The following is a 25,428-nucleotide window of genomic DNA, read 5'->3' on the forward strand; positions in this document are numbered from 1 at the left end:
AATTAACCAGTAGGCTGGAATTTGGCCTTTGGGGAGAGATGACATTGTTGTAGTGCATTTTTTAAATCTTTTATTTTTGAAAAGTTGTACGACATCTAAATGTGAGGTATATAACTATTACTACCAACACTGTCGCTGCTGCAACTGTGATGTTTCAAATATCCTTTTGCTTTTTACGACAACAGACACTTTTTTCCCGGCTGTTTTTTTTTTTTACATCACTCCGGCGAGAGGCAGCGCGTGGCTCCCCCCCCTCCTTGGCTTGGGTCGCTCCCTGGCGATAACCCGTGCAAGCAGAGAACCGCTGAGTGATGGCGATACCGATCGAGATAAAAGATACAGTGGTGCTTTTTAACTGATGAGTCACTGCCGCTGAATCCCGTGTCCTGGCTTGAGGTGTTAATTAGGGCTGGAGGGACGGAGGGGGGAGGGGGGGGGGGATGCAAGAGGGAAAAGAAAAAAAAGGAGAGGAAGGGAAAAAAGTAATTGATTCATCATTGTTACCCCGTGTGCTGCTGCCACGCCGCCTAACGTCTTTATCAGTCGTCATCTAATAGGTGTCTGAAACGTATACCTCGCTCGTGTTTCACTCAGGGGAGGAGGTCAGCTCGCCTGCATCCAGCATCTATCACAGGCTGACGGGGCGCTGATGTCCCAGGGAGCCCCTCATTGAGAGCAGGGGCGATGCTAACAATGCTAATAGTCTCTCCGGTACAGTGTTATTTCCCATGAAGAAAGTGACAGTGAACACATCCTGAGCAGTGCCATTGCACAAATTGTAAGAACTAATATACACGTTATATTTGGTTTAGCTGGTTGTTGCATGCAATGCATCATATTCTCTAAGATCATCATATGTTTGTCGTGCTACAGGGAGGATATGAGAAAAAATGTGGAGTGATCATGTAGTGGGGTAAAAGTATATAGTGGCAATACTCAAGTAAAGTAAAGTACAAGTGCCTTGAATTTGTACTTGAAGTAGTAAATGTACTTAGTTACATTCCACCTCTGCTTACGTTCCATTCCGGGATGTTTCACCTGGTCACTGTTACTTCGGGGATAAAACTAGTTTTATTATCTTTCCTGTGTCAGCAGGTTGTTTATTAGCCGACACTTGACACCTAGCATACATAACAACTTTTAATGACCATTGATGGCTGTAACAAAGTAAAAGGATAACATTTTGAATTGTTTTACATCGATTTTGGAGTGTTTGAAATGACACTGCATTCCAAATCAAACGTTTTTTTTTTTTACTTTAAGTAAATACTGCCCTTACAAAGTACCCGTGCATGCAGTTTGCATACAATTGGGATGTTATGATCACAACATTGTGCCTTAAACTGTCATCTGTTATTGCAGGCTTCTGGCAATGCGTTGTCATCGGGCTGTCATCTGTCTGTGCTCTCTTGGCGACTCACTCGATGTAACGTTTCTTCCGCTGCGCAGAGGATTGTGGGTCAGAATAGCCAGAAAAGCATGCTGGCATGCACGCTGCAAAATGCGACCATCTGCAGTCGGACATCGTGGCATTTTTGGCACACTGTATGTGACATACTATGTATTGGGGACATACAAAATCTGTTTCTGGCATGCTAAATAGTATGGTAGTATGGGGTGAATATGGTTCATCAACGATCTGCAATCCGAACCAAGAGTTTTGTGATCTATTGCAACCCCGAGTCCGACATTGACATCATAAAACAATGATTTATCCCTTTGTCCAAAACGTAGACAGCTGCACTGGTGACATCCTGACATTAAACCTCGTACCTTCTGTCACTCTGTTTGTTCAAATACTTCGATGGTTTTGTCGGATTCCATGTCTTTTCTGGTCTGTCAGATCACAAACATGTTAATGGTAAACGTAGACACAGGGTGACGATATCCTCGTGAAGAGTCACTGTGTCCTTCTGTTCACAGGTGAGTTGAATGCAAACAGCAACATTTTGCGTCGAATCTAAATGAGCCGTAGTATGTAGAACGTATGGAAAATAAAAATCTTTAACAGAAACGGGGGGATTGCAGTTCGGAGGACATGGATATGCCGGGCAGGGGGTGTCTAACAAAACACACTATTGAGTTGCATGAGTAGTTTTTCCGGGGCTTGACTCACACTACGAACTAAAAGTTAGGATATCTCGACCTGAGCTTCTTCGATTCGGAATCCGGAGCTGAGATCGGATGCTTTTGGGGGAACTACTTCTCAGAACTTCACAGCAGCTATTAAATCTGGCTCACTGCGAGAAGAGACGGGGAACTTCATTCATGTCAACATCACTCAGGTTTTCAGTCTTTTTTTTTTTTTGCCAAACAGAGAAACGGAGTGAGGTGTAGTTTGAAGAAGGTCGGGTTGGAACACAAGAGACAGAAGAAACAGATCCAGTCAAAGTGAAGCTGTATATTTTTCCCCAAAAAGGTGTGGATGACTGCAAGAAATATATAGCCCCTTTAATTTCATTTCAAACATGCAAATAACACCAAATAGAAAAGCTTGAAGTCAGGAACGATCGCACACCACACATTATGATCGGACATTCATAAGAACAAAGACGAGCATCTCTACCCAGCAGGTAGAAAAGCAGCGCTGGGAAGAGGTGTAGCACTTGGCAACAGCCCTTCCACTCCTTCTTGACGCGCTGCCAGAGTATCCATTGGCTTGTTACTTGTTCAAACCCCTTCAGTCTCTCCTTCCTTCCCTCCACCCCTTCTTCCCGAGGCCCGCCAGACGGCCACGCCGAGGTGCGACGCCTTGATTGATGTGGGTGACGCTCGCTTCTGGGAACCACTGCCGTCTGAATTTGGGAGAAATGTTTTTGTTGCGACATATGCAAAGGTGACACACAGAGGAGGGAGGACGTTTGGGAAAAGGGTCCAAAATCACACTGTGCTTGATGGTTCTCAATTAAAATGCCTTTTCCCCTGCAGTGTTTAGAGTTGCTATGGAGCGAGCGTTACGATTGCATTCATAATTGACAGTAATTATATCAGTCGTCGGCTTGCGCTCACATTTATATTTACATCACTTTCACTAATCAATTCCATATCAATGATAATTGAAATTGAGTTTGACGAGTGTTACAAGACTTGAGATATGAATATAATGCATTAGCTCTCTCTTTGCCACTCATACATCACATGTTATCTCAGACCATCTCCCTTTCTCTCGCACGCTATTTTTGTCCCCCCATCTCCTCACCTCTCTCTCTCTCTCTCTCTCTCTCTCTCTCTCTCTCTCTCTCGCTCTCTCTCGGTCCACCTTTCTCAATTATTTTTACCTTTTTGCTGTCTGTCTGCACTCCACTCACTCGATCTGCCCGGCAAAGTGAGGGAGCGAGCAGTACGCGGGGAGCATGTACATTTGAATAATTGAGGAGGCCAGCTTCTCCCTAACGAGGCGTGTGTGATGGCCGACCTCAGCCTCAGTGTGTGTGTGTGTGTGTGTGTGTGTGGGGTCACGGTGTTCTCCCATTCTCCTCTATAATTCAGCGTCATGCATTTTCCGTTTCTACCACAAAACCCTTTCAGATCATGGCACCTGGGAAACACATGTTAACAGACACCTGCCCACACACTCGCACACACATCACAGCCACAAATGCTCAACACACACACACACACACACACAAGTTTGATTGACATGACGCGGAATGGCTCGACTGCTTTGTTGCCTTTTTGCATCATTTATGGTTTTACAACAGGCATGACTGATGTTTTTGTTTTATCTCGGCACATGACAGATTCAGAGAATTTCTCACTTAATTTCCTCTGTTCTGCTTCGTTGCCCCGCCTGTTCTTTGCCATTTTGTCTTCTCTTATTGCGGCGGCAGATTTATGGGGAGAAACCCAATATGATATTCCCCATGAATGTGCTGAAAATCCTAAAACGAGTTCAAATAATTAGTTGACTGACGGAAAATGTATCAGCAACTATGTCGTTGGACGACAACATTTTTAGGCAACGCTGCTTTTCTTTTGTCTTGTATCATTGTTGAGTAAACATCTTTGGGTTTTGGACAAAACAAGTCATTCGAACATGCCGTCTTGTGTTCCCGAAAACTGTGATATGGCATTTTGCACTCATTTCTGACTGTTTCTGACAAAATTATAAGTGAGTAATTGAGGAAATAATATGCAGATCAATGGATACATTCACACGTCAGCTTGCAGAATTTTCAACAAATGCTTCAGCATTTCAAATGGTAATGTTAGTTATGAATGAATGAACTAAACACATGTTGAAATGATATACATGGAATACACAGCATTTATTCAAGGTGGGTGGCATTTATTAGTGCAAAAGAAAGCTGAAACAATTGGTCAATTACTTCATTTGTCAATTGACAGAAAAATGTATCTACAACTATTTTGATCATTTATCAATCAGTCACCAAACGCCCATGTGCAACCAGAGCTCCCCGAACGGATTAATGATGACAACCAAGGAAATAGTCGGCGGCAGATTAAACAGCAATGAAAATAATCAGCAGTTGCACACCTATGGGGGATGAAAGATGCATTTGTGATGCCCATAAAGTATTTACATATCATCACCTACATTTTGAATATCTTTGTCAGTAGTAGTGAGACTTGTTTCTCTCTGTAAACATTTGCCGAATAATTCACGGCCACAGGTGTGAATTCCTACACACCGCATCACAGTCGACTCCTCCAGGGGCATCCCTCTTGGTTTCCCCTGCACTGACATGTATGTATGTGTGTCTCAGTGGGATAAGTGATGAGATGTGTGAAATATGGCAAGTGGAGCACTCTATTAGGCAGCTCCCCCTCGCCTCCGGGCTTCCTTCTGCTCCAACATACACAGAGGCTGAGAGAGAGAGAGAGAGAGCGAGAGAGAGAGAGAGAGAGAGAGAGACGTCACAGATGCTGTGCTGATATGGTGGTGGGCCTGAATTAGATGTATGGAGGGGTTTGGGATTTAAACAGCCAAGTCTGAGTCACACCACCAAAGAAGAAGAAGAGCAGGAACTCCTCTCTGCAGCAACCTCAGCTAGCACGAGCCTTGAGAAGAAGGACAAACTTCCAACTGAGTGTGTGTGTGTGTGTGTGTGTGTGTGTGTGTGTGTACATGTGTGAGCTTTGACAGTGGGAAGCTGCAATGTAATTGCTGACACTGTCCAGAGGATTGAATGTAATGAAGGTAGCTGCTTACAGGCTGCTTCATTAGTACAGCCGGGCCCGGGGCACTCCCTGTGTGTGTGTGTGTGTGTGTGTGTGTGTGTGTGTGTGTGTGAGTGTGTGTGTGTGTGTGTGTGGGCATGTAAAACTCTGCATCCTGGGAAATAAGGAGAGTCGAATGGTTCAGACACACACATACACACGTGTATTACCAGCCACCCACTCACACATTAACAAACACATCAACAAGCATAGGCAGCACATTCAACGTGTTGATTTTAACTTTAATCCAAAGGAGTTCATTTCCTCCATGTATTTCTCAGCAACGGCTGCCCCTCAAAAAAAATAAAATAAATACTGGTATACCATAGCAATTCTTCCTACAAAAGGCCATTGTTTTCTCGGGACAACCCGACTCTGCATTTTTGAGGAGGTAATGCTGGATGTATTGGGGTGTGATGGGGCAATCCACTCTTTTCACTCGATACATATATTCAACTGCCACCTGATGGGGGTGTTGTTACGAGTCAAGCAGTACCGGGAAGTTCCTTCCCTTTGAGGAAGCCACAGCCGGACGCACCCTTAGCTCAATGCCGCCTGTTGAGCCGCTGCATAGATGTGGGTGCTGCAGAGTTCTGCTTGGTTTGTTCCACTGATTTCACGATGATTGTCGGCACAATGTGCTCAAGCCGCAGCTGTGCTGATCGGGCTTTTGTCTTGCCTTTTCGGGAAAGCGTGGCTGGCATGAAATGGGATTTGTGGGCAGGGAGCTGGGGCTGGTCATGAGGAGGGCAGCCGGTGGACCAGACGATGATGAGGCTGCCATCCTCGCCTCGTGGGAACCCTGTGGAGATGGAGTTTAGATTAACTTTCCACTTAGTTAACAATGTGTCACTTACAATATGGTCGCATCTCCTTCTTCCAGCCATCAACTTGACAGCCGCACCTCCTGAGACGCGTTTGTCCATTCAGGTTTGGGGTGGTGGACCATCAAATGATTCCCGTGGTCAGCATGAGTGTGACCCTTGTCAGAAACCTGCCATTGATTTTGTCTGGCCACCTGCCAGTTTAGCCTTGACCTGTATGACCGAGTGCAGTCACACCGTAACCCTTGACCTATCTGTCCCTCCCTCTGCCTCTGTTCTTCCTTCTCTTCTTTCCCCTGAGTGAAAGATCACGGAGAAGCAGAGAGAACATTAAGCTTCCTCTATGAAGACCAATCAATACCTGATCTGATTAGGCCCGAGCGCATACGTTTCACTACAAACCCTAAAAGCCAACAGATAAAGAGCCCCATTGCTAATGTTAGCTATCCATTTCAGAGCCCGTCCACTTTCCGGCCCTTCTATCTTTAGTCATATCGAGTGAAGTGAACTGAACGAGCTGAGCGTTTCCCATGCAGATTCACCCAGCCTGTCCAAGGATACAAACTGGAATGAGCAGCTAAGCCGTGGCGCAGCCCTGGGTTTCCCTACATCAGCAGCTTGGAAGGATGAAGGAGGAGGAGGAGGAGGAGGGGGAGGGGGAGGGGGAGAGACGAAGGGATGTTGAGGGGGAGCTTCTAACGGGAGGTGTCAGAAATGTGCAGCTATATTGATGCCAGTGTAAGCACATTTCTATTGAAATCAATAGAGCTGCTCTCAAGCTCATTTTGGCTTCTAACAAGAGAATGGTACCTGGCTCACTAATGGAGCAGCCATCGATAACACTCACCAAAGGAGCTGAGTTAGGGGGGGGGGGATGAATGTGCCAGTTAGTTGTGAATTCATTTATTTACTTGTATTTATGTCAGCCTGAAGTGATATCATCCTTGTTGTCTTCAACATATGTTGTTGTCTGAGCTGCAGGATTCTGAGAAACAGCCAAATTAAAGGATCGCTTCACACAAATTACACATTAACATTATTTCCACACTTATCTCTCGAGGTATCTGGCAGACAGTTTGGGTTTTATTTGTCCCAGATTTTGAGCAATGAGTGTTTGAGATATCGTCCCCCGCTCAGACACACTTTTCTTCGGGTCGGCTTCCCGGTTAGCAAATGACGCAGATTCAATATGTTTCCGACCGCAACAAATCACTTATGAAATCTCTTCCAGACCCTTTGTGTTAGTCACGATTTAGGTACATTATATCAGCTATAACTATTAAAAGTTAACTAAAGTCATTTTTCTGTTTTATGGTTAATGTGCTCTCTGCAAGCTAGTGTCTGTGCTCAGCCCAAGAGTAAATAGACCATGACCATCGGTATAGTGTGTGTTTTTGTAGTTCAACAAAACCAACTGATTGGTGACCCTTCTCTATTGAAATGATCCCATCACGTTAAATACAGGAGAGTCTCTCAGCTTTTATGCATATCGTATCAATATTTTAAGCTTCTCAACATAATAGCTGTGATGTAAAGTAGCTCATGTGTTCCACCGTGCGCATTACGTTTGTGTGTATGTGCGTAAACAGCTGTTGGAAATGCCACGATGAGCTGGCTTGCCGTCGGTCCTCTGCCATCGAAATGTCATGCTTTCTACATGGCGGGGGGGGGGGGGGGGCTGCGATACCTCATCCACCCGTACATGTACAGCCTTCAAGCACTACGTGCACACTCCCGCCTAGCTGTATGATGATGCCACACCGAGCCACAGACGCATTCATCACGCCTGTTGTCACTTGAAACAAGCCTCATTATACCCAGCCTGTGATTTATGATTCATATTCACAAGGGGTGTGGCGGCTCGTCCCTCCAATCCATTGATTTCATTGAACAACAAAAAACATAGAGGGGGAAGATGATGTGTGCGCATGGGGGGGGGGGGGGGGGGGGGTGTAAAAGCTGCAGGGGCATTCCAGTCATGGCATGGGAAATGAGATGAAGGAGAAGGAAAGCAGAATGGGGGGGGTGTAGGGCGCTATATTCAAGGTCCCTGTATTCCCTGGCACTGTAAATTGTCTCTGGAACTTTTTTCTGCGGCTTCATTAGTAAGTGTCTTTTCAATATTTATGGCCGTGTTAATAAAACATCAATACGCGAGGTCTTCGTGGAGAGCTGCAGGCTGTTGGGGGGGGATACGGTCTCTGGCTTTTCACAAGGAGAGGTTCAGGTAAGTGCGATGCAGAGTGTGAGAAGTGACCGATGGTGGGCCGGATTCGGGGAGTTCACAGGAAAAACAGACCGTGGATAGTTGACATGCATGGAGGACAAGTTGAGAAAGGGAAACCAGTGTTTCCTGCCTTGATTGTGAGTGATTGCTGTGTTGATTGCGTGTGGGTGTGTTTTGTGATGGTGGTGTGTTATTGCTTGCTGACTATGGTTTTGGGGTTTGGCCGCTCATGTTTTATTTATTCCAGAAGATGACAGTAGCAGCAGGCCTCTGGAGCTGGGGGTGAACACTCAGGGTCAGCAGAATCTTTCTCCCAATTACTATGACTTCAATTATTGATTTAAATCATGATCAATTCATCTATCAAATAGTTTTTTGATTAATCAATTAGTTTTCAGTCTATAAAATCTCAAAACGTGTCCCTCGTGCTCGAGGTGGTGTACTAAATTGCTGGTCTTGTCCAACCACCAGGCCAAACCCTGAACATATTCAATTATCAATAATATCAAACAGAGAAAAGCACATATGTGGGTGGGCACATGGTGAAAACACTTGGTGGTGGTTGTTTTGTGTTTGGGTGTAAATGTGTCCTGAAAAACCCCCAGAATTGCTGTCAGTGAAGCAGGAACCAGTGAATGTTTGGCACTTTTCTTCTTGTTCGTTGACTTAAATGAGTAATCAATTATTATACATTGTTGTCAATTAATATTCTGTCAGTTGACTAACTGATTAATTGACGAATAATTTCAGCACTAGTCACACGCACACTTCCCGCATATTGACCCAAAGGCCCATTAAAGTCTATACTAAGAGAGTGCTTGTGTGTCTCAGAGACAACTCCACCTAATCGACCGACATGTGAGCAGACTACAGATGAAGACACTTATTCATACTAACTCCAAAAGCCCGTCATCAGACAACATCATCCAGATAACACATCACGATACAGACTGCATGCTAATGTTGGGTGCAAATGGGGTCTTGTATTTTTCACATCGATATGTCCATCTGTGACCTTCACTCTTGTGCTGTTTTTAAATGATGAATTCCCCTCCTACTATACCGTGCATCGCTCTCTCTCTCCTCGAAGCCTCCCCCTACCAGTCATTTCCCCATCTTCCCATTGTACTACTCTCTTTATCTGCCCTCCTTATCTGCTTTTGGAGTATTCCCAACACTCCCCCCTCCTCCCGTATGAATTGCCCTCTTAATCCTGTCCACTCCAAAATGTCCATCCTACCACCTCCTCCACTCAGCCTGGGATGGATCTGCCTCTCCTCTCTCCGGGGAGACAAGGAGGGGGAGAGAGTTTGAGGAGCCGGGGCCTGGGATGGGCCCTGCCTGCCTGCCTTCCTGGGACACAGCTGTGAAGAACAGAGCTGTCTCTCCCTCTCTGTCTTTCTTTGTATGCACATCTGGTGCGTGGGGGGACTGGGCCATGTTGTGCTGTGTTGTTGTGTCCTTGGCTCAGCATGGTTGCTGGATTTTGTCCGGGCTGTACGCTGGAGTAGGTTTGGATTTTAAATGCGGATCGACCCACTGCTGTACCCAAACGGATGAGCTGGGATCCTTTGGTGTGTAGCAAACGATGGTTATTAAGCCGAATCAGTAATTATTAGCTGCAGTATTAGCGTGGGCCCGGTGCATTTTGGGGGGGCTGTTTCCCTCCGTAGTGTTCATCAATGGCTGGCTCGGCGGTAGCAGGTGGAGTGTCGCACTCCTTGCATTATGTAACTCCACCCCAATTTAGATCTGACTTCAAATAAATGAAAATCAAGCTGCTGGTTGGCTCCTTTCCCTGCGGGTATAAATAGCATTTTCAAATCTTATCTAGAAACAGTGTTGTGGAGAGGAGAGGCTTTGAAATGCAGCCCGACGATTAGGATCCCATTGTTCCGCTCCACACCCCCTCCATTCTCCCGGCTGCTTACAGTAAGCCTGAGGATCTGTGTGTATGTGCCCGAGTGTGTAGCCCTGCACATGTGTATGCTTTCATCTGCATCACAGTGTGATTGAGATAGCGGCTAATGGTAAGAGAGCATGTGCATGTGCGTGGTGTCGTTGGTTTGAGAGTTCGTGAGTAATTGGTGTGTGTGTGTGTGTGTGTGTGTGTGTTGCTGCTGGGTGTGTCTTTGATGATGGATGCTGTGCCTCTGCTGCTTACCCCACTGCTCTTCTCAGAATTAACAAGGTTGCTAAGATACAGTGGGCTTATATTAGATTAGGTTATCTGCTGTTATTGCTGTTACTATATTTTACCCAGCACCGTGAAGCCGTTATTAATTTGGAAATTTACCCTGCCACGGAATGAAGATGCTGGTATTCGTGCACCGCTGCCTCCTCGCCTCTCCTTTTCTGGCTCAAGGTGCTGAAAGTCCCCCCCCCCCCCCCCCCCCCCGAGTCAGATGTCTACCCCTCCCCATTACAATCTGGAGGCGGGTCCGTACCTCTGTTCATCATTAAGCTCATTTAATCCAAGGCCTGGGGCCCAGTGTTTCCATTTGACACAGAACAAGCCAGTGAAATAGGAGACAGGAAGCGGTCATAGCACTTTGGTTGAGGCTTATTGGTGTGCAGAGGTGTTGCCCCTCCCACCAGCAGATGTCGGCCCAATCCAGTGTTTGACCTCCATAGTAGCTTTTCCGGGGCTGGAGGGCCATTGGCACTGCTGTTAGCGGATAAAGTACAGGAAATAATAGAGACGCCAAGTGGGCTGTTCAGACGAGTAAGGCGATGCGCTGCCATCCTTCCACTTGTGGTGTTTTCCCTTTTCCCTGCACGCGCATACGTAGTCAGCATTTTTAGAACAAAATGAATGAGCGCTTTTTAGGGATGGTCTTAACTGGCAAAGCTTGTTTAAACATATTAATGAAAAGTTGACAGTTGGATTTCCATTTCTTGTTTAGTACTGGAATACCCAAGACAGCCAGATTCCCTTTAAGAGCAGCAGGGTATATAGTGCCACGATGATGGATACGCACTGTCATAATTGGGCTGGAAGCAGACTTTGGCTCAAGCAACGTCTTGCACTGCGATTTGTAGCTCAATGTTGTGTAAAATTGCTGATCCATGGAAGGTGTCGTCGTGTGTGTGTCCATATACCTGAAAATAGTGTATGAGGCTGATGTTGTGTATTCATGCACACAGTACGTGTGTGTGTGCGTGTGTCTGTAAGAGAGAATGTCTGAGAAGACCTTCTTTAAGGGAACCCCCATTAGTGTGGGATTCCAGGGAGATAATGAGTGCTGACTGCTTTATGTCCTGGAAATGATTGAGTGGAACATAGTAGCAGTTCATGAATCCTTTCTGCCAGTGGCTAACAGCCTGACAGCACATATCCTGCTAGCTAGAGCAAAGCTGTTATATTACAGATGGTCAGCACCTATAGAGTATATCATCAGGAAAAGACACAACTGCCACATAATTCCACATAACGTTTTTCGACTAGGAGGTGACTAAAGTAAGTACGCTCAAAAAAGTCAGTAACTGTGTCTAAACAAAGTGTGCCGTCAATGTCCCATAGTGTAATGCACAGGTGATAATTCATCATTTATTGTCTGTCAATGGAATCATATCGTGAGGAAATCATACATCAAGATATTGTGATACACCATTATGTTGTCTAAATCCAAAGATATAGTGGAGTAAGGTATACTTGTGCAGAGAATGAAGTCACTCTCCTTGTGTGTGTGTGTGTGTGTGTTTGTGTTTTTCTATCCTGGTGGGGTCCATAACCTGACATATCACTCACCCCGTAGGGACCAATTTTCGCATGCGTTTGTTGTTGTGTTTGTTGTTGTTTTCTGAGCTTCTCCCTGAAATTCAAATATAGTCGAAACAATAAGCCAACAGGTGAGATGACCTGAGCCTGTTTCACACAACGGGCTAGCCTGCTGGCAAACATAGCAAGTTCAGTTACTTTAATTACTGGAATTTTACCAAATAAAGTGGATGAATTTAATTCTGATGCCACAGTCCAACCTCGTGCATCCATGTGTGCGTCTGTGAGTGAGTGAGTGTGGCTCTCTGTTTTTGTCCGCAGCTAATCTCGCATTTCCGCTGCAAAAAACTGCATACTATTTTGGTTGGCCCGTCATGGCGGCATGCTCAAGAACCTCTCCTGGTTGCGGTGACTCTCATTCTTTCAAAACACCTTAGTGCCTGTTTTATACTGCGATTGACTGCCTGCTGACTCCTCGATCACTACTTTTCACTGGCCCCCCCGGCCGGTAGGGGCCGCTGGTGACACAGCTGAGTGCATCTGCGATTCCCCCATCGGCTACACTGCCTCCACAGTGGGGGGGGTATTACAGTTGGTGTGTTTGCTATACCAGCTAACCGAATGGATGGTGTGTTTGTGCTTACAGCTAATGTAACTACCAGTACACACATTGCTGCATACCTCGCCGTAACACAGCTGCCAGTTTCATTTTGGTTTTGGCAGGATTGTATGACTTATCTTATATGACCACTTCAAGCTTTTTCCCTGCATTCATCAGTGCTTATTTTTGAGTTTGAATGAACAGGGAAAAAGCGCTAAAAAATATTTTTTCTAATAATTCTTCCTTTCTTTCTCCATTCATTTTCGCTCTCGACATTTTTCCTTGATCAGTTCTCTTTGGTCTCGTGACGTCTTCCCTTGTGTCCTGATCTCTCCTGCTCTGCTCGGGCTCAGCAATTAACCCTTTTAGGAGCGCATACGCAAGTGTTTGTGTTTGTATGTGCACGTCGACGGTATATCCCATGTGTGAGTGCTGTTGCCCTGCTTAATGCTTCTGAAGCACAGGCCTCCTGCTCTCCTCCCACTGCTGTAGCCTGGGGACATCCAGGCACTTCTGCACTCAAGCGTACTCACAGGTGGAGGCAAATGTGAGATGAAAGGAGTCAATACAGGCATAGGCACCAGAAAATGGATATTGAATTTAAAAAAAAGAAAATGAAATGACAGAGATGCCCATATGGATAAATACAGTATTTAAGACATTAAGATTCTCCATCTCAAGCACGTAAAGTAAAGTATAGAATAGTATATTCTTTTAGCCACATTTTCTAATTATAATTGGCACACAAATAAAAGCTGATAAAAACATGATATACTGGTAGTCTAGAAGCAGTTTCAGCTCTGACAACTGTCTGTCCGTCCTTTAGCGGTTGTCCAGCCATGTGGAAGCATCGACCTTTTAGCTAGCTTTGTATTGTATGTACCATAGTCAATAGCGTCCTCTGTTAAAGGGGCCACTGCATTGCGTCTTCACTTTGGCTGTGCAGTCGGACTACAGTGGTGTGACGCTGAACTTGTCGGCAGGCTGAAAACAAAGCTAAGTGGCCTAAGTGATTCCTCCCTGCAGGTGTTAGGACACGGGAGATGTGCTGAGCTGCAGAATTACCTGGAGAAAGGTGTACAGGCAGAGCTCGGGAAGTGGGGAGCGAGCGAGCGTCACGAATTCTTGCGCACCTTTTTGTCCTCCCCTCTCACTCCTCTTCCTCCATCCTCCCTCCCTCTTCCCCTGTCTTCAGCTCTTGCACAGGATCACATGAATATTCCTTTGAAGCCTGTTTCAACTGCAGCCAGATTTCCCTCTCTTCCACTCTCGCTCCTCTTCTGCCTTTTTTGTGTTTCCCCCCGTTCTCTCCCTCTTGCTTTCTGACTCTTTCCCCCCGCTATTGTTTTGTAGAAGGGATCGCTTTCCTATCATTTCTATTAAACCGGTGCAGCAGGGAGGGGCAGTTTTATTACCTTCACTCAGGAATTCCCCTTGTTGCACACACACACACACACACACACACACACACGTAGAGGGGTGGAGGGTACCGATGCCTTTGACAGAGCGTGTTGATTGGTTCAGAATGGTTGCTGCCTCTTGTAGGAGAGTGGAACGGCTATTTTTAGATCAAGGGGTAGCTGGGAGAGAAATACTGAAGAGGGTTCTGTGTGTGTGTTTGTGCGTGTGTGTGTGTGTGTGTGTGTGTGTGTGTGTGTGTGTGTGTGTGTGTGTGTGAGTGTGTAAGGAATACTGCAGTCTTGAAGGAAGTTCCCTCTTCACACACATATACACACACACACACACACACACACATGCACTTATGCAGCAGTGCCCCTCTAAAGCCAGGGTGGTGTGTATTCAATGTGCTTGCTCCCCTTTTTCTCTCCTCCCGCAGCCTTTCTGTCTCTCTTGTTTCTCCCTCTCTTTCTCTCCTTCTGAGCTGGCTCGGTGTGCAAATGTCAGCACTCTCCCATTTGTTTGCCAGAGCCCAGAGCAATGTCCTGCACCCTCTGTTTACCTCTGTCTCCACAGTGCTGCCCCGTCACCACTGCTTTTCTCCTCATCACCCTTCCCCCCCCCTCTTTAAAATAAAATCCCTCCACCCGACATCCTTTTCATCCACTCTTCTCCACCTCAATCTCCCATTTTCCACACCAACATCCTTCACTCTCATACCTCCATCCTCCATCTCTGTTGCATCCCTTTCCTTCATCCCCTCCCCCCCCCCCCCCTTTGCCATAGCACTTCCATTTTTTACACCATTCTTGCTTGACCCATCCACTCGCCCCCTCCTCTTGTTCATGGATCATGGCACTTCATTGGAGTAACCACCGCCACCATCCCCCCCCCCCCCCTCCTCCGGTGCTTCGTTTTGAATCTATTTTAAGACACGAGCGTGTCCGTTCACGTTTGGCCCTGTCAGATCACAAAACACCTTGTGCCTCTCTTCATCCTCCTCGTCTGTCTCTGTCTCCTCTCGATTTGTCATTTCTTTTCCTCATTTTCCTCTCCCCATGCCTTCGTCCTTTATCCCTGTCTCACTCCATCCGTCACTCTATCCGTCCGTCATCGCCAGGATGACTCATGTGGCTCGCACCTGCTCTGCAGTCGAGGGGCTGCCGTGCTTTTATAGGAAGAGGTTGGAGACGATGAAGGTGTGACTTCACGTATCGGCTCGGTGTGATCAAACAGTGTGCGGGTGACGGGGGTGTCACTGCTTTATTCACATTGTGGCCATATTTGATTGGCAACAGGATGAGAAGACAATGTAGCAGTTGCACCAGACATGATTTGTTTTACATACAGTCAGGTCCGCCTGCCTTATCACAGTTGAAACTGACAAGTGGGGCTGCAACAAATGAGGATATCCTATCCTCCCCGATTTAGACACAGTGGATGAGCGCTGCACTGTATATGTCCAGGATACAGATTATTTTCACTTGCGTGAAATGTGGATCAAAATGTAAGACTGAATACAGAAACGGCACCGAATTATTCACAGATGTGAGCGATCGGAGCGCCTTGGATGTTTTTTTTTTTAAATCTAGTTTTCATCATCTTATCAAGAAGAAAGATCATTTTGGTGTTTTTGCGTCATTTTCTTCATCTGATGATCCGTTCAGTCACCCACCTTGAGGAATGACACGTGGCCATCTGTTACACGGTTTAGAAAATTTGAAAACAGCGATTCTCGGTCTTGAAAGGCGAGCGAGTTAGCTGGCAGGAGAGTGAAGGATTTTTGGGAAGAAAAGCATTTGAGTTTTTGGATAGTATGCTACCCTTTCCCTTGTAATTAGTCACAATTATGAGAAAGAATCATCTGCAGCAAATCGTTGTACCCGGTAAATGATGAAGCCCTTGCATTTCATTTTAGATTGCTTATCAGTTTGCGTGCTAATTTTGCTTTCCTCGTGTTTCTCTCTGTCTTTCCAGTGAGTGACAGCTGTTTTCGGAACCTGGCAGAGGATCGCAGTGGCGTCAACCTCAAAGATCTCATCCATGATCCCTCCCTGTGAGTATTGGCCTTTTCATCACAACCCAACCTACAGAGATGATGAAAGAAAACATCAGGCAACACCTTCATACACACTTATCAGTCCTTTAACTAAGCTTAAATCCACCACACTTAAAACAGGCTCTCTGCGGGGGTTTGCTCTTGTGTGTGCAAGCTGTCTTCTTTTCGTGAAACGAAGAAACTAAAACTATCTCTTCAACACAACATAGCCACGGCTCGGTGTCACCCTATGGAGAGAGATTTCCAGCGTGCATGGCAACAACACTCTTCTGTTTAAGGATGACTCGCAGTAGCTGGAGGAAGTCATTATTTGCTCAAAGGACCGAAAGGAGGTGAAATCAACACTTGGTTCCGTTAACAGGGATGCGATCAGTGACACATAGGAAAGCAATGATCTCCATCATAACTGAACTTCAAGTGTATGTCAAAACAAACTAAAATACTGGAAAAAGGTATTGCGCTAAATGCATTAAAACATTGTTTTTGCACCTTGGATTGAGACCAAGCCAAGACCAGACCATTGCGAGTCCCACACTACATGACATACTCACGATAAAATGTGGAAAATGCAAAACCCCTCAAATTGAGATCCATATTCCATAAAACACCCAGAGAACACACGTGAAGATGACTCTCCATATGCTCTATACGTGTGTATGGATAAGTGTACGTGAGAAACGTCTGTGTGTGGGAATTTTAGTTTGTTTCCTCAACGCAATCACAGTAACGATGTTAACAGTGAAATTAGACGACGCACAGGCAATTTAGTGATATCCCCGCAGTTGTGGTCTTGACCGGCCTTGAAATAAAATCCAGAGTCCTCTTTGTCTGAGAGCGAGTAAAAATGCGGTCGGTTGAGCGATGAGACCTTCTAAAAATGGTCTCGGAAAAGAGAGCGATCTCGAGTACCATATATAAACATAGAGGTGACAACGAGCGTCACTTTTGTAAATTCTTCACCTTTAAAACCAAAGTAAACAGTCTCCAGTTGTATGAGTGGGAAGGTAATAACAAAGGGCAAGCTATTCACCAAAAGCACTTATGACACATAGCATCCCACCATGTAGTGAGAGTGGCCAGAAGTATAATGCCCATATAATCTGGTCTACTGCTTCTACTGAATATTTCCACCACAGCAGCCCACAGCAGAAAGACATGAGGTAGCGTTTTGTGTCCGATTTGATGTCTCTAAGATTTACAAGTCGAGCTCGAGCTTTTATATCGCTGCACATATCACACGATGCTTTTCGAAAATGCCGCTTCAGCCCGTGACTGCAAACGCTGCCAACTGTGCTCTTTAACATGCAACCTCAGACACGCTTCTCCAGACAAACCGAGTCATTCTCCCATACAGCCATTGATTTTGCTGTAGCTCCCCTGCTCCTCTGTCACAATATCACACCAGTCGATATCACTCGAGTGTCACCAGTTCCCCCCCCCCCCCGCTATGGGACCCTGGACTTGATCCATGCTTGTCATGTCCTTTTACGGTATGTTTATTTTGAGGCTGATGTGTAATATGTGTGTGTCACGTCTGTGTGACACAGAGAGGGAGTGTGAGGAGGCTTGTGCCATGTCATGTGCGTCACGCTAGACAGAGCGCCAGAGAGTGATTAGCCGCCGCATGCTTATTTGTACAGTATGCTGGAGGGAGGATTTGGAGTTGGGGTTTTTTTTTCGTGTGTATTAATCCATGTATGTGTTTCTTGTCAGGTTTTTTTTTTTGACAGTTGTGTTCCCAATAGAACAGCATTGATTTTAAGTCATTTTTCAAGCTTGTGAGAAACATTATTACGATGTTTTTTTACAGACATGTAGTTGTGCTTGTGTCGTTTGCTTTACGTCGCACTATCCAGAATAAGGAACGTGTTTAATGCAAGCATCTGCAAAGTCACAAAGTATTCACACTAAACATTCCAGGAAACACGATTCTTTGTTCACGAGACATGATGGATTTACTTTGGCGTAAAACTGCTTCACTTTGTACACCCACCCCAGATTTCTAGGAGCACCTTCCGTAAGAAGCTCTAGTATTAAAAGTGTTTTGCAGGAGTTAAGTTTCCTAGCAAGAGTGCAACAAAGGACACGTAAGCAGCATTTTGTTTGGGGTATTTTTAATGAAAAGTAATCTGGTTTGAGTGAATCTTAGAAGGCATTATCACTCACAAGGTAAAAAAACAAACATTTGGATGTAGTCTATGTCACTGTTTTGTCGTGCAGCTAAAATGTCTCTTTGAGAATAAATTGTGGGGAACAAGGGAAACATATTGAGTTTGTTTTTACTTCACGTAACCAAGTAATTTTGTTGCATTTTCTTTTGTTTTAATTTACAATGTTAATCTGGTGTTTAAAACTGCGACGGTAATCCGGGAGAGAAATGATGTTTCTCTCCAAACATATTTGAGAATGCAGTTTAGTTTTATGGGAACGTCATTTTGAAGGGACAGGGTGGTGTGACATATTCTAATCTCCACCCTCGTTAGGATTCATGAGTTCCAAATTGAAGAAATATAAGAAGTGAATTAACATAATTTAATATTTGGATACAAATCAAGGCAAGGACTGCACTGGTGGCATACTAAGGGCCTCTGGATTCCATTTTAATGTCGCCGCTATAATAGTTATAGAGAACTCTTGTTGTTTCCTATGGCTAAAATCAACTTATCATCAATTTTGTACTCTCCTGATGGAGAAAACGTTTGTTCACAGTTGCGGCCAATTTATTTTGTTTGAGAAGTTTGTGGATGTAATGCTTGGTGGCAACGGTCTTGTCTTTGGGAAATGGATGGACTTCCAGTGATAGTTGCTGGTATAGCTCAGTGCGGATGCAGAGTTCAAGGCTCTGGAAGGCACTTTGGATGAAGGTGTTTGTATACGAGTTAACTGAGAGAGTTGATCTTGGATTAAACAGGGTGCCGTTAAACACTTGAATTGGACATTCAGACAGGCAGTCAGTGTAAGTGTCCATGTCTGTGATGGTAGCTGATGCAGACGGGCTCTGGCTGGCCTCCTCCGGCCGGCCTGAGATCCTCCATGCCGTGTTAATCCACGCCGCACCACGAGTCAGCGGCTCCATCAGGTTGACCAGCCGGGAACGCTGTGCCCTCAATGTGCCACCCTGCTGTGACAGAGATACATAGACAGAGAGAGAGAGAGAGCGGGAGAGAGAGCGGGAGAAGGGAGGGAGTACGGGGTCACAGCAGGACACATAACATAAACTATAATCACAGGAACACACATTTCCACACACACACATGCTGGCACATGCAATCAATCAGTCTGCCCAGTTTGGCATTCAGGAGTATCCAGAGGTGTGTCAGGTGGAGAGAAAAATGATATGAGAGAGAGAGAGAGAGAGAGAGAGAGAGAGAGAGAGAGAGAGAGAGAGAGAGAGAGAGAGAGAGAGAGACTGAAGGACACACAAATGAGTTAGGGGTGGATGTGTGTGTGTACATGTGCGTATCCTTGTGTGTGTATTCGTTTTTTGTATGCATCTTTACCTTTCCTGTGTGTGTGTGTGTGTGTGTGTGTGTGTGTGTGTGTGTGTGTGTGTGTGTGTGTGTGTGTGTGTGTGTGTGTGCGTGTGTGTGTGTCTGTGTCTGTAGGTGTCTATGTTTATATGTTGAAGGCTGAGTGAGTTTTCCTCCCGGGCTGTTAAGCCAACTCTCTGCCCTTCAGCGACTTGTGTTGTAACAACCTTTGTCAATTTTACAAATTGTCACAGCTAAGACTAGCCAGGAGTCAATCAGATGGGGGACAGTGGGCTCAATTTCAGCCAGGACACACACACACACACACACACACACACACACTCACACACACACGTAAACCTGTACTGCCAGAGACCCAGTGCCAATAAGCACCATCATATATGATACATCTTTACTTGGATCAACTTTGTTGTCACAAACATATTCGTGATCAATATGTGACTCAGCTGTGTGACAGTAAAGTCTCAATGAATCTGAGGCTCCACCTGTGGCAAATGTGTCATTTACACATACAAGCAGTGCTTGTTCCGCCACAGATGTTAACTTTGCTGTTTGAATAGAGATATGAAGTCAGTTGGCTGTGTGGAGTAGCCGCAATGGTTTAGAAAGAGAGAATGAAATGGGAGAGAGAGACTCAGCAATGGCAGATCTGAACCAGGATGACATTTATTCTGTAAATAAATAGAACGCTTGTGGGGTGGAGTGGTCTGCAGAATATTTGAAAGTGTGTATGTGTGTGTGTTTCTGAGGCAGTGGCTGTGAGTAGAGTCATGAGAGTGGAACCCCTTGCTGAGCACTCAGAGCTCTCATCACGGTAGGGGTTTGAAGAGGTGGGCGCGTCCACTCCTCCTCCTCCTCCTCCTACATCCTTCTCTCTATCAGCGAACATGTTGAGAGGTGACCCCTTGAGAGCTTTGCTACATATGGACGAGCCAACAACTCGGCTGCAATGCTCCTACCGGGAGTGTGGAGATCCTCTCCTCCCTGGGCCGAGTGTGTGTGTAAGAAGTGCGAGAGGAAGAAAGAGAGAGTGAGATTGAGTGCCCTGTACAAAGAGCTTGTATTATTAATGAAATCACCCTGGCAGATGGGTCTTATCTTGGAAGTGTCCCACAACCACAGAGATTTGCAGCTGGCTCACACACACACACACACATACACACACACACACACACACACACACACACACTTTTCCTCTCTCTTGTTAAGTGTGCCCCTGACAGTGTCTATCCCTCCTCTTCCTCACTCTTTTCGCTCCGTGCCTTTCTCTCTCTCTCTCTCTCTCATCCCGTCTTTCTCTCTTTATCCTCCTCTCTATGCTTGTCTTTTATTCATAGAAAGATTTGGCCAAGGCGTCCAGGCTTTCAGGCCAAAACTACTGCCATGCTCTCCCCCCCCCCCCCCACCTTCCATTCCTTCCTCCGCCCGCATCAGGATTCGTCCACACCTCGAGCAGAAAGCCTTTATTCCAGGCTGACTACCTCCGGCCTGCAGTTTGAGGAAGAGCTTTATATGTCGTAACCCCCTGCAGTAGAAAGAGACGTAGATGGGTGTTGGAGATTAAAATGTTGCAGGCCCTTTCCCCTCTAATAGGCTTCCCTCAATTCAGAGCACATCCACCAAAATACAGCTAAGCACTCTATCTGCAAAGAAGCCGGTCATGCCGAAACACACATTCATGCACATACTCATATATGTACCTATTCACATATATGCATACATACACATAACTGTATCTGCATGCGTGTACACACACATGCAGCAAAGATCCCCAGCTGCAATTGAACCATGGAAGATGCAGACCACATATCACGGTTGTAAATGAATTCCAAATTCATTTCCTGTTGCCATGTATGTGGATGACATCAGCGGACAGGAAGTAAACATGGACCCAAGCAGTGGTCTAGCATTGCAATTCTGTTGAAGCGGTCCACGTGGTATACCAAGTCTCTTTCGCTATTTTTTTTCATGGATGTAGCTACATAGATAGCTAGCTATGTAGTACAATTACAGCTACATTCCCATTCTGCGATACAATGCAGTACACACAAGCACACATGTTGTTTGTTATTCAAATACATCCACAAGAACACTGTACACATTCACATACACTGCATCTGTTATACACTGTGTAAGTGTGCATGCCCATGTGTCTGTAATACATTTCTGGGTTTATAGACATGGGCATACGTGCACACATGCCAACACAAATTACATCATGCCTCAAAGATATTTCATGAACATGCAACAGACTCAAAAATGTCCAGTCAACAACATATTGCTGCCGTCGCACAGAATTGGCATCCCCGATAGTGACACAAAAAACCCCACCAAAACACAAACCGGCACACGCTCACGATGAACAACACAGCAACTAGAGGCTTCAGGCAGGAGGGGTTGCCTAGGAAACGGTGGGAAGGAACCCTAGTTATTTGTGTTGAGCATATTTTCATTTGGGCTGAAACAGAGAGGCATAAAAACCCCAGGAGAGGGAGAGGTGATTGGTCCTGACAGCTCCTTTACTCTCCCGAGGTGTAACACAGACGCACACAAACTCATAAACAGACAAATGCACATGCATGAACACAATCACACACATGCCCCCCCATCCACAGCGCACATCAAGAGAAATAAATCACTCGTGCCATCACATGTCAGCAGGGGGAGTGTGTGTGTGTGTGTGTGTGTAGATGTTGTGTGTGGGTGCACAAGTTATTGGATGCTCTGAGAAGCCCTGCATGTGCAGTGTTTCATGAAAAAGTACTTCTTAAAATGATTCTCTCAGACTTTGCTCTGCCTCTTGTGTGAGAAGCTGCATGCATGCTGGCTGCAGTATTCTGGCGTTTCCCTGCTTGCCGTGTCTCCCTTTTGAGGGAGTTTGAAAACTGAGCAGAGCCGATGGAGTTGGTGAATGATGCTTCCGGGGGTGCAGGATTTACTCGGTGTGTGAGGAGCGAGAGTTTAGTGTGTGGATAAAGGCATCAGAAATGCAGAAAGAATATCAGATGCTTTAATGTTGACGGAGTTGATTGGGTATTTGTCTGAGGGAGGGCCTCGTGTCATTTTGCTGACGCGCGGGGGGGAAACGTGATGCAGTAGTCTCCCAAAAATAGCGCTCCTTAAAAAAAAGAAAAGGGTTACATAAGGGGTGTCTGTGCAGCGCCTTCACCTTGAGCCTGGGGTTGATCTTTTTGGGGTGTCGTTCCCGGTGTGGCCACAGGAGGTCGCCATGGATCGCTGTTCAGCAGCCGCAGCAGCTGCTGCTCTGTCCTTGTCAGAGCTCCCTCTTCAGTAGGCCGTCCTGTGGAAAATCCTTTCAGGAGGGGATGTTCAAGGGCATTCTCTCTCTCTCTCTCCTCCTTACTTACTGTTATATTCCTATGTCTCTCTCCCTCATTCCTGTTTCACTCGATTGTCTTTCTCTCTCTCATACTTTAAGTCTTTGTCATCTGTTCTCTTTTTTTCTCCACCATCATGATTTCACAAGCCTGCATTCTCTTAAATGACAGATGTACGGTTACCTTAAAGTCTTGATTTCGAGGTGCATCTTTGGGTCTTTTCTTGAGGGGTGTTTCCTGCTGAAATATAGAGGTGAGCCCACAATATCCCAGGACTGTTACCTAATGCGCCGATCCACTTGGATACTCCGCGTATATGCAGCAGGACAGTGGACAGAAGAGACTTTCCTTCAACTGGTCATGCTGAGTTTAAGCTCTCCACTTCTGCTTGTTAAAGAAAACTCTGACCTCTGACAAGGTCCTTAGTTCCCTCACTGACCTTTTTAACCTCCCTGTGAAACGGTAGCAAGACAATGTACGATTTTAATAAAGTATCTAATACTTTAATAAGTGTGTCTGTAATCTAATGGCTTTCTTACCTTTCTCAGGTTGGGGGGTATGATCACGGCCTACAAGATAGTGCCAGATGAGCTAGACGAAATCAAGGTACCTGTCTCTGTCTTTCTGTCGTTTTATCCATAATAATGAGTTACGCAATTACAAATAATTGTGTGTGTGTGTGTGTGTGTGTGTGAACAGGAGACACTGGTGGATTGGTGCGATGAAAAGGAACTTAACCTCATCCTAACCACCGGAGGCACCGGCTTCGCCCCGAGAGACGTCACACCAGAGGTGGGTCTTCTGACAGCGAGCATGGCGTTCATTTGCGTCTTATTGTTTGTAGTATTTCATAAGGATGTACATTGTAGAATGAAGCTTAAGAGTTGTATTAAAATACAGCCAGGAACATGTTACATAAGAATCAACGAGGGCAACTTGGGGTGAAATATGGTTTGGTAAGAGGTCAAGGGTAGGGAAGCAATATACAACTGCAATAGAGCTATGATGATACTGTGCACTGATGATGCTGCTGATATGTGTCGGAGGAAAAGGCAGTTGAGCGTTAGATCCCTCCCGTTACTTCACTCAGAGAACCTCAGCCTGTTTTTTGCTGATTACACACATGTGTTGCGCCACTGATTAACACAGTGTAATCGGCCCCATGGCCACATGGGAAATAAAGAGGCAGAAGTTAGATCCTTATTGATTCAGTTTTTTGAAAAAGATATGGGATCATGTAGCAAGCAATTCAAAATAATGGGTGTCAGGTGTCTGGTGATAGTATAATGAATAAACTTCGGGAGAGGAGGTCTACACACACCTGATCTTTATTGTGCTGACACAAATTATCTTACACTTGGAATCAGATTAACTAAATATTTCGGGTTATAAAGGTTAAGTACACCGTTCTTATCCAATAAGATCATCGGAATTTTTCAGTACTAAAACTGCAATCACCTCAAGTTTTGTACTATAACTCGCATATGTATATACTCGCCATATTCATTGTTTCTCCCCCACCAGTTCAGTGAACGGGGAAACTCTAGGACACATTAACATCAACTATTTTAAAACAAATAAATTGTCATTGCAGGCTTTACAAACTGGTTAAACGTAGTTATGTTCACATCTATTATTTTGGTTTCCAATACCCACACTACCATACTTAAGTGTGTCAGAAAACTATTCAGTGTGTATCATTACGCAGTATGACAAAAACAACCGGATGTCCTACTGCGTCCGGGCGCATTTGCAGTGTGTAAGCCAGCATGCTTTTCTGGCTATTCCGACCCACAATCCTCAACATATGAGCAAGAGGGTCAAAGTTCAAGGTACAATGTTATGAGGAAGTAGTAGTATGTCCCAATCGAATATGGACTGCATCCAAAAGTACGTACTTTGAAACAGCGGCTGCAGTATGTACTAAAAGTGGGGGGAAAAATAATAAGTCTGAAACGAAATGTCAGTTTCATAAAATACAACGTTTTAAAGTGTGTGAAGACTTTCATAAACAAATACTTGCATGCATATACACAGTCTACTATACCATGAAGGAAGTATACTACTCTATATACAGTACATGTAAGGATCTATGATTAGTCTTTCTCATCTCTTCCTTATGTCACACACACTTGTGAACCACAGAACTTTGATTAAAACCGTTTTGGGGGGATTTGCAGTACTTCTGTTGCATGTACACACACACACACACACTCACATACAAGCAATTTGGCAGGGGATGAGCTGTGGTTCTGAGCACTATCATTGGTCCTCATCAATCATGGTAGACAGCAGCAGCCTTCCTGGAAGAGGAAAGACACGTACAAACTGTAGTCGTTGATAATATCTGCTGTCTGATTCAACCCTGCATGCTGGAGACAAGGACATCTCTCGGTCTGTCTCTGTGTGTTTGAAGGCTGTACGAGACACACATATGACTGTATTCTGTTTAGCTGGAAGCAGGAGAGAAGTAAGATGTCTTTCCTCTTTACATTATTTGTGAGATGGGATATCATTACATACAAACCAGCAGGGGCACATTTGGTTTTCATAGGTGGTGGTTTTGTCCATTTCACTCTATTTGCAGG

General features: G+C 45.3%; 1 protein-coding gene across 2 annotated transcripts in view; it reads left to right on the forward strand.

The window, feature by feature from the left end:
* The window catches only part of gphnb (gephyrin b), an 80,910-nt gene that overhangs the window by 7,591 nt on the left and 47,891 nt on the right, over window positions 1-25,428 (forward strand). For both annotated transcript variants that reach the window (XM_079290388.1, XM_079290389.1), the window contains exons 2-4: window positions 15,930-16,008; window positions 23,389-23,446; window positions 23,540-23,632. In XM_079290388.1, the coding sequence (XP_079146514.1) occupies window positions 15,930-16,008; window positions 23,389-23,446; window positions 23,540-23,632 (230 nt within the window). The remainder of the gene's footprint in view (window positions 1-15,929; window positions 16,009-23,388; window positions 23,447-23,539; window positions 23,633-25,428) is intronic.

Source organism: Melanostigma gelatinosum (genome assembly GCF_949748355.1).
Source record: "Melanostigma gelatinosum genome assembly, chromosome: 19".
Taxonomy (NCBI): Eukaryota; Metazoa; Chordata; class Actinopteri; order Perciformes; family Zoarcidae; genus Melanostigma; species Melanostigma gelatinosum.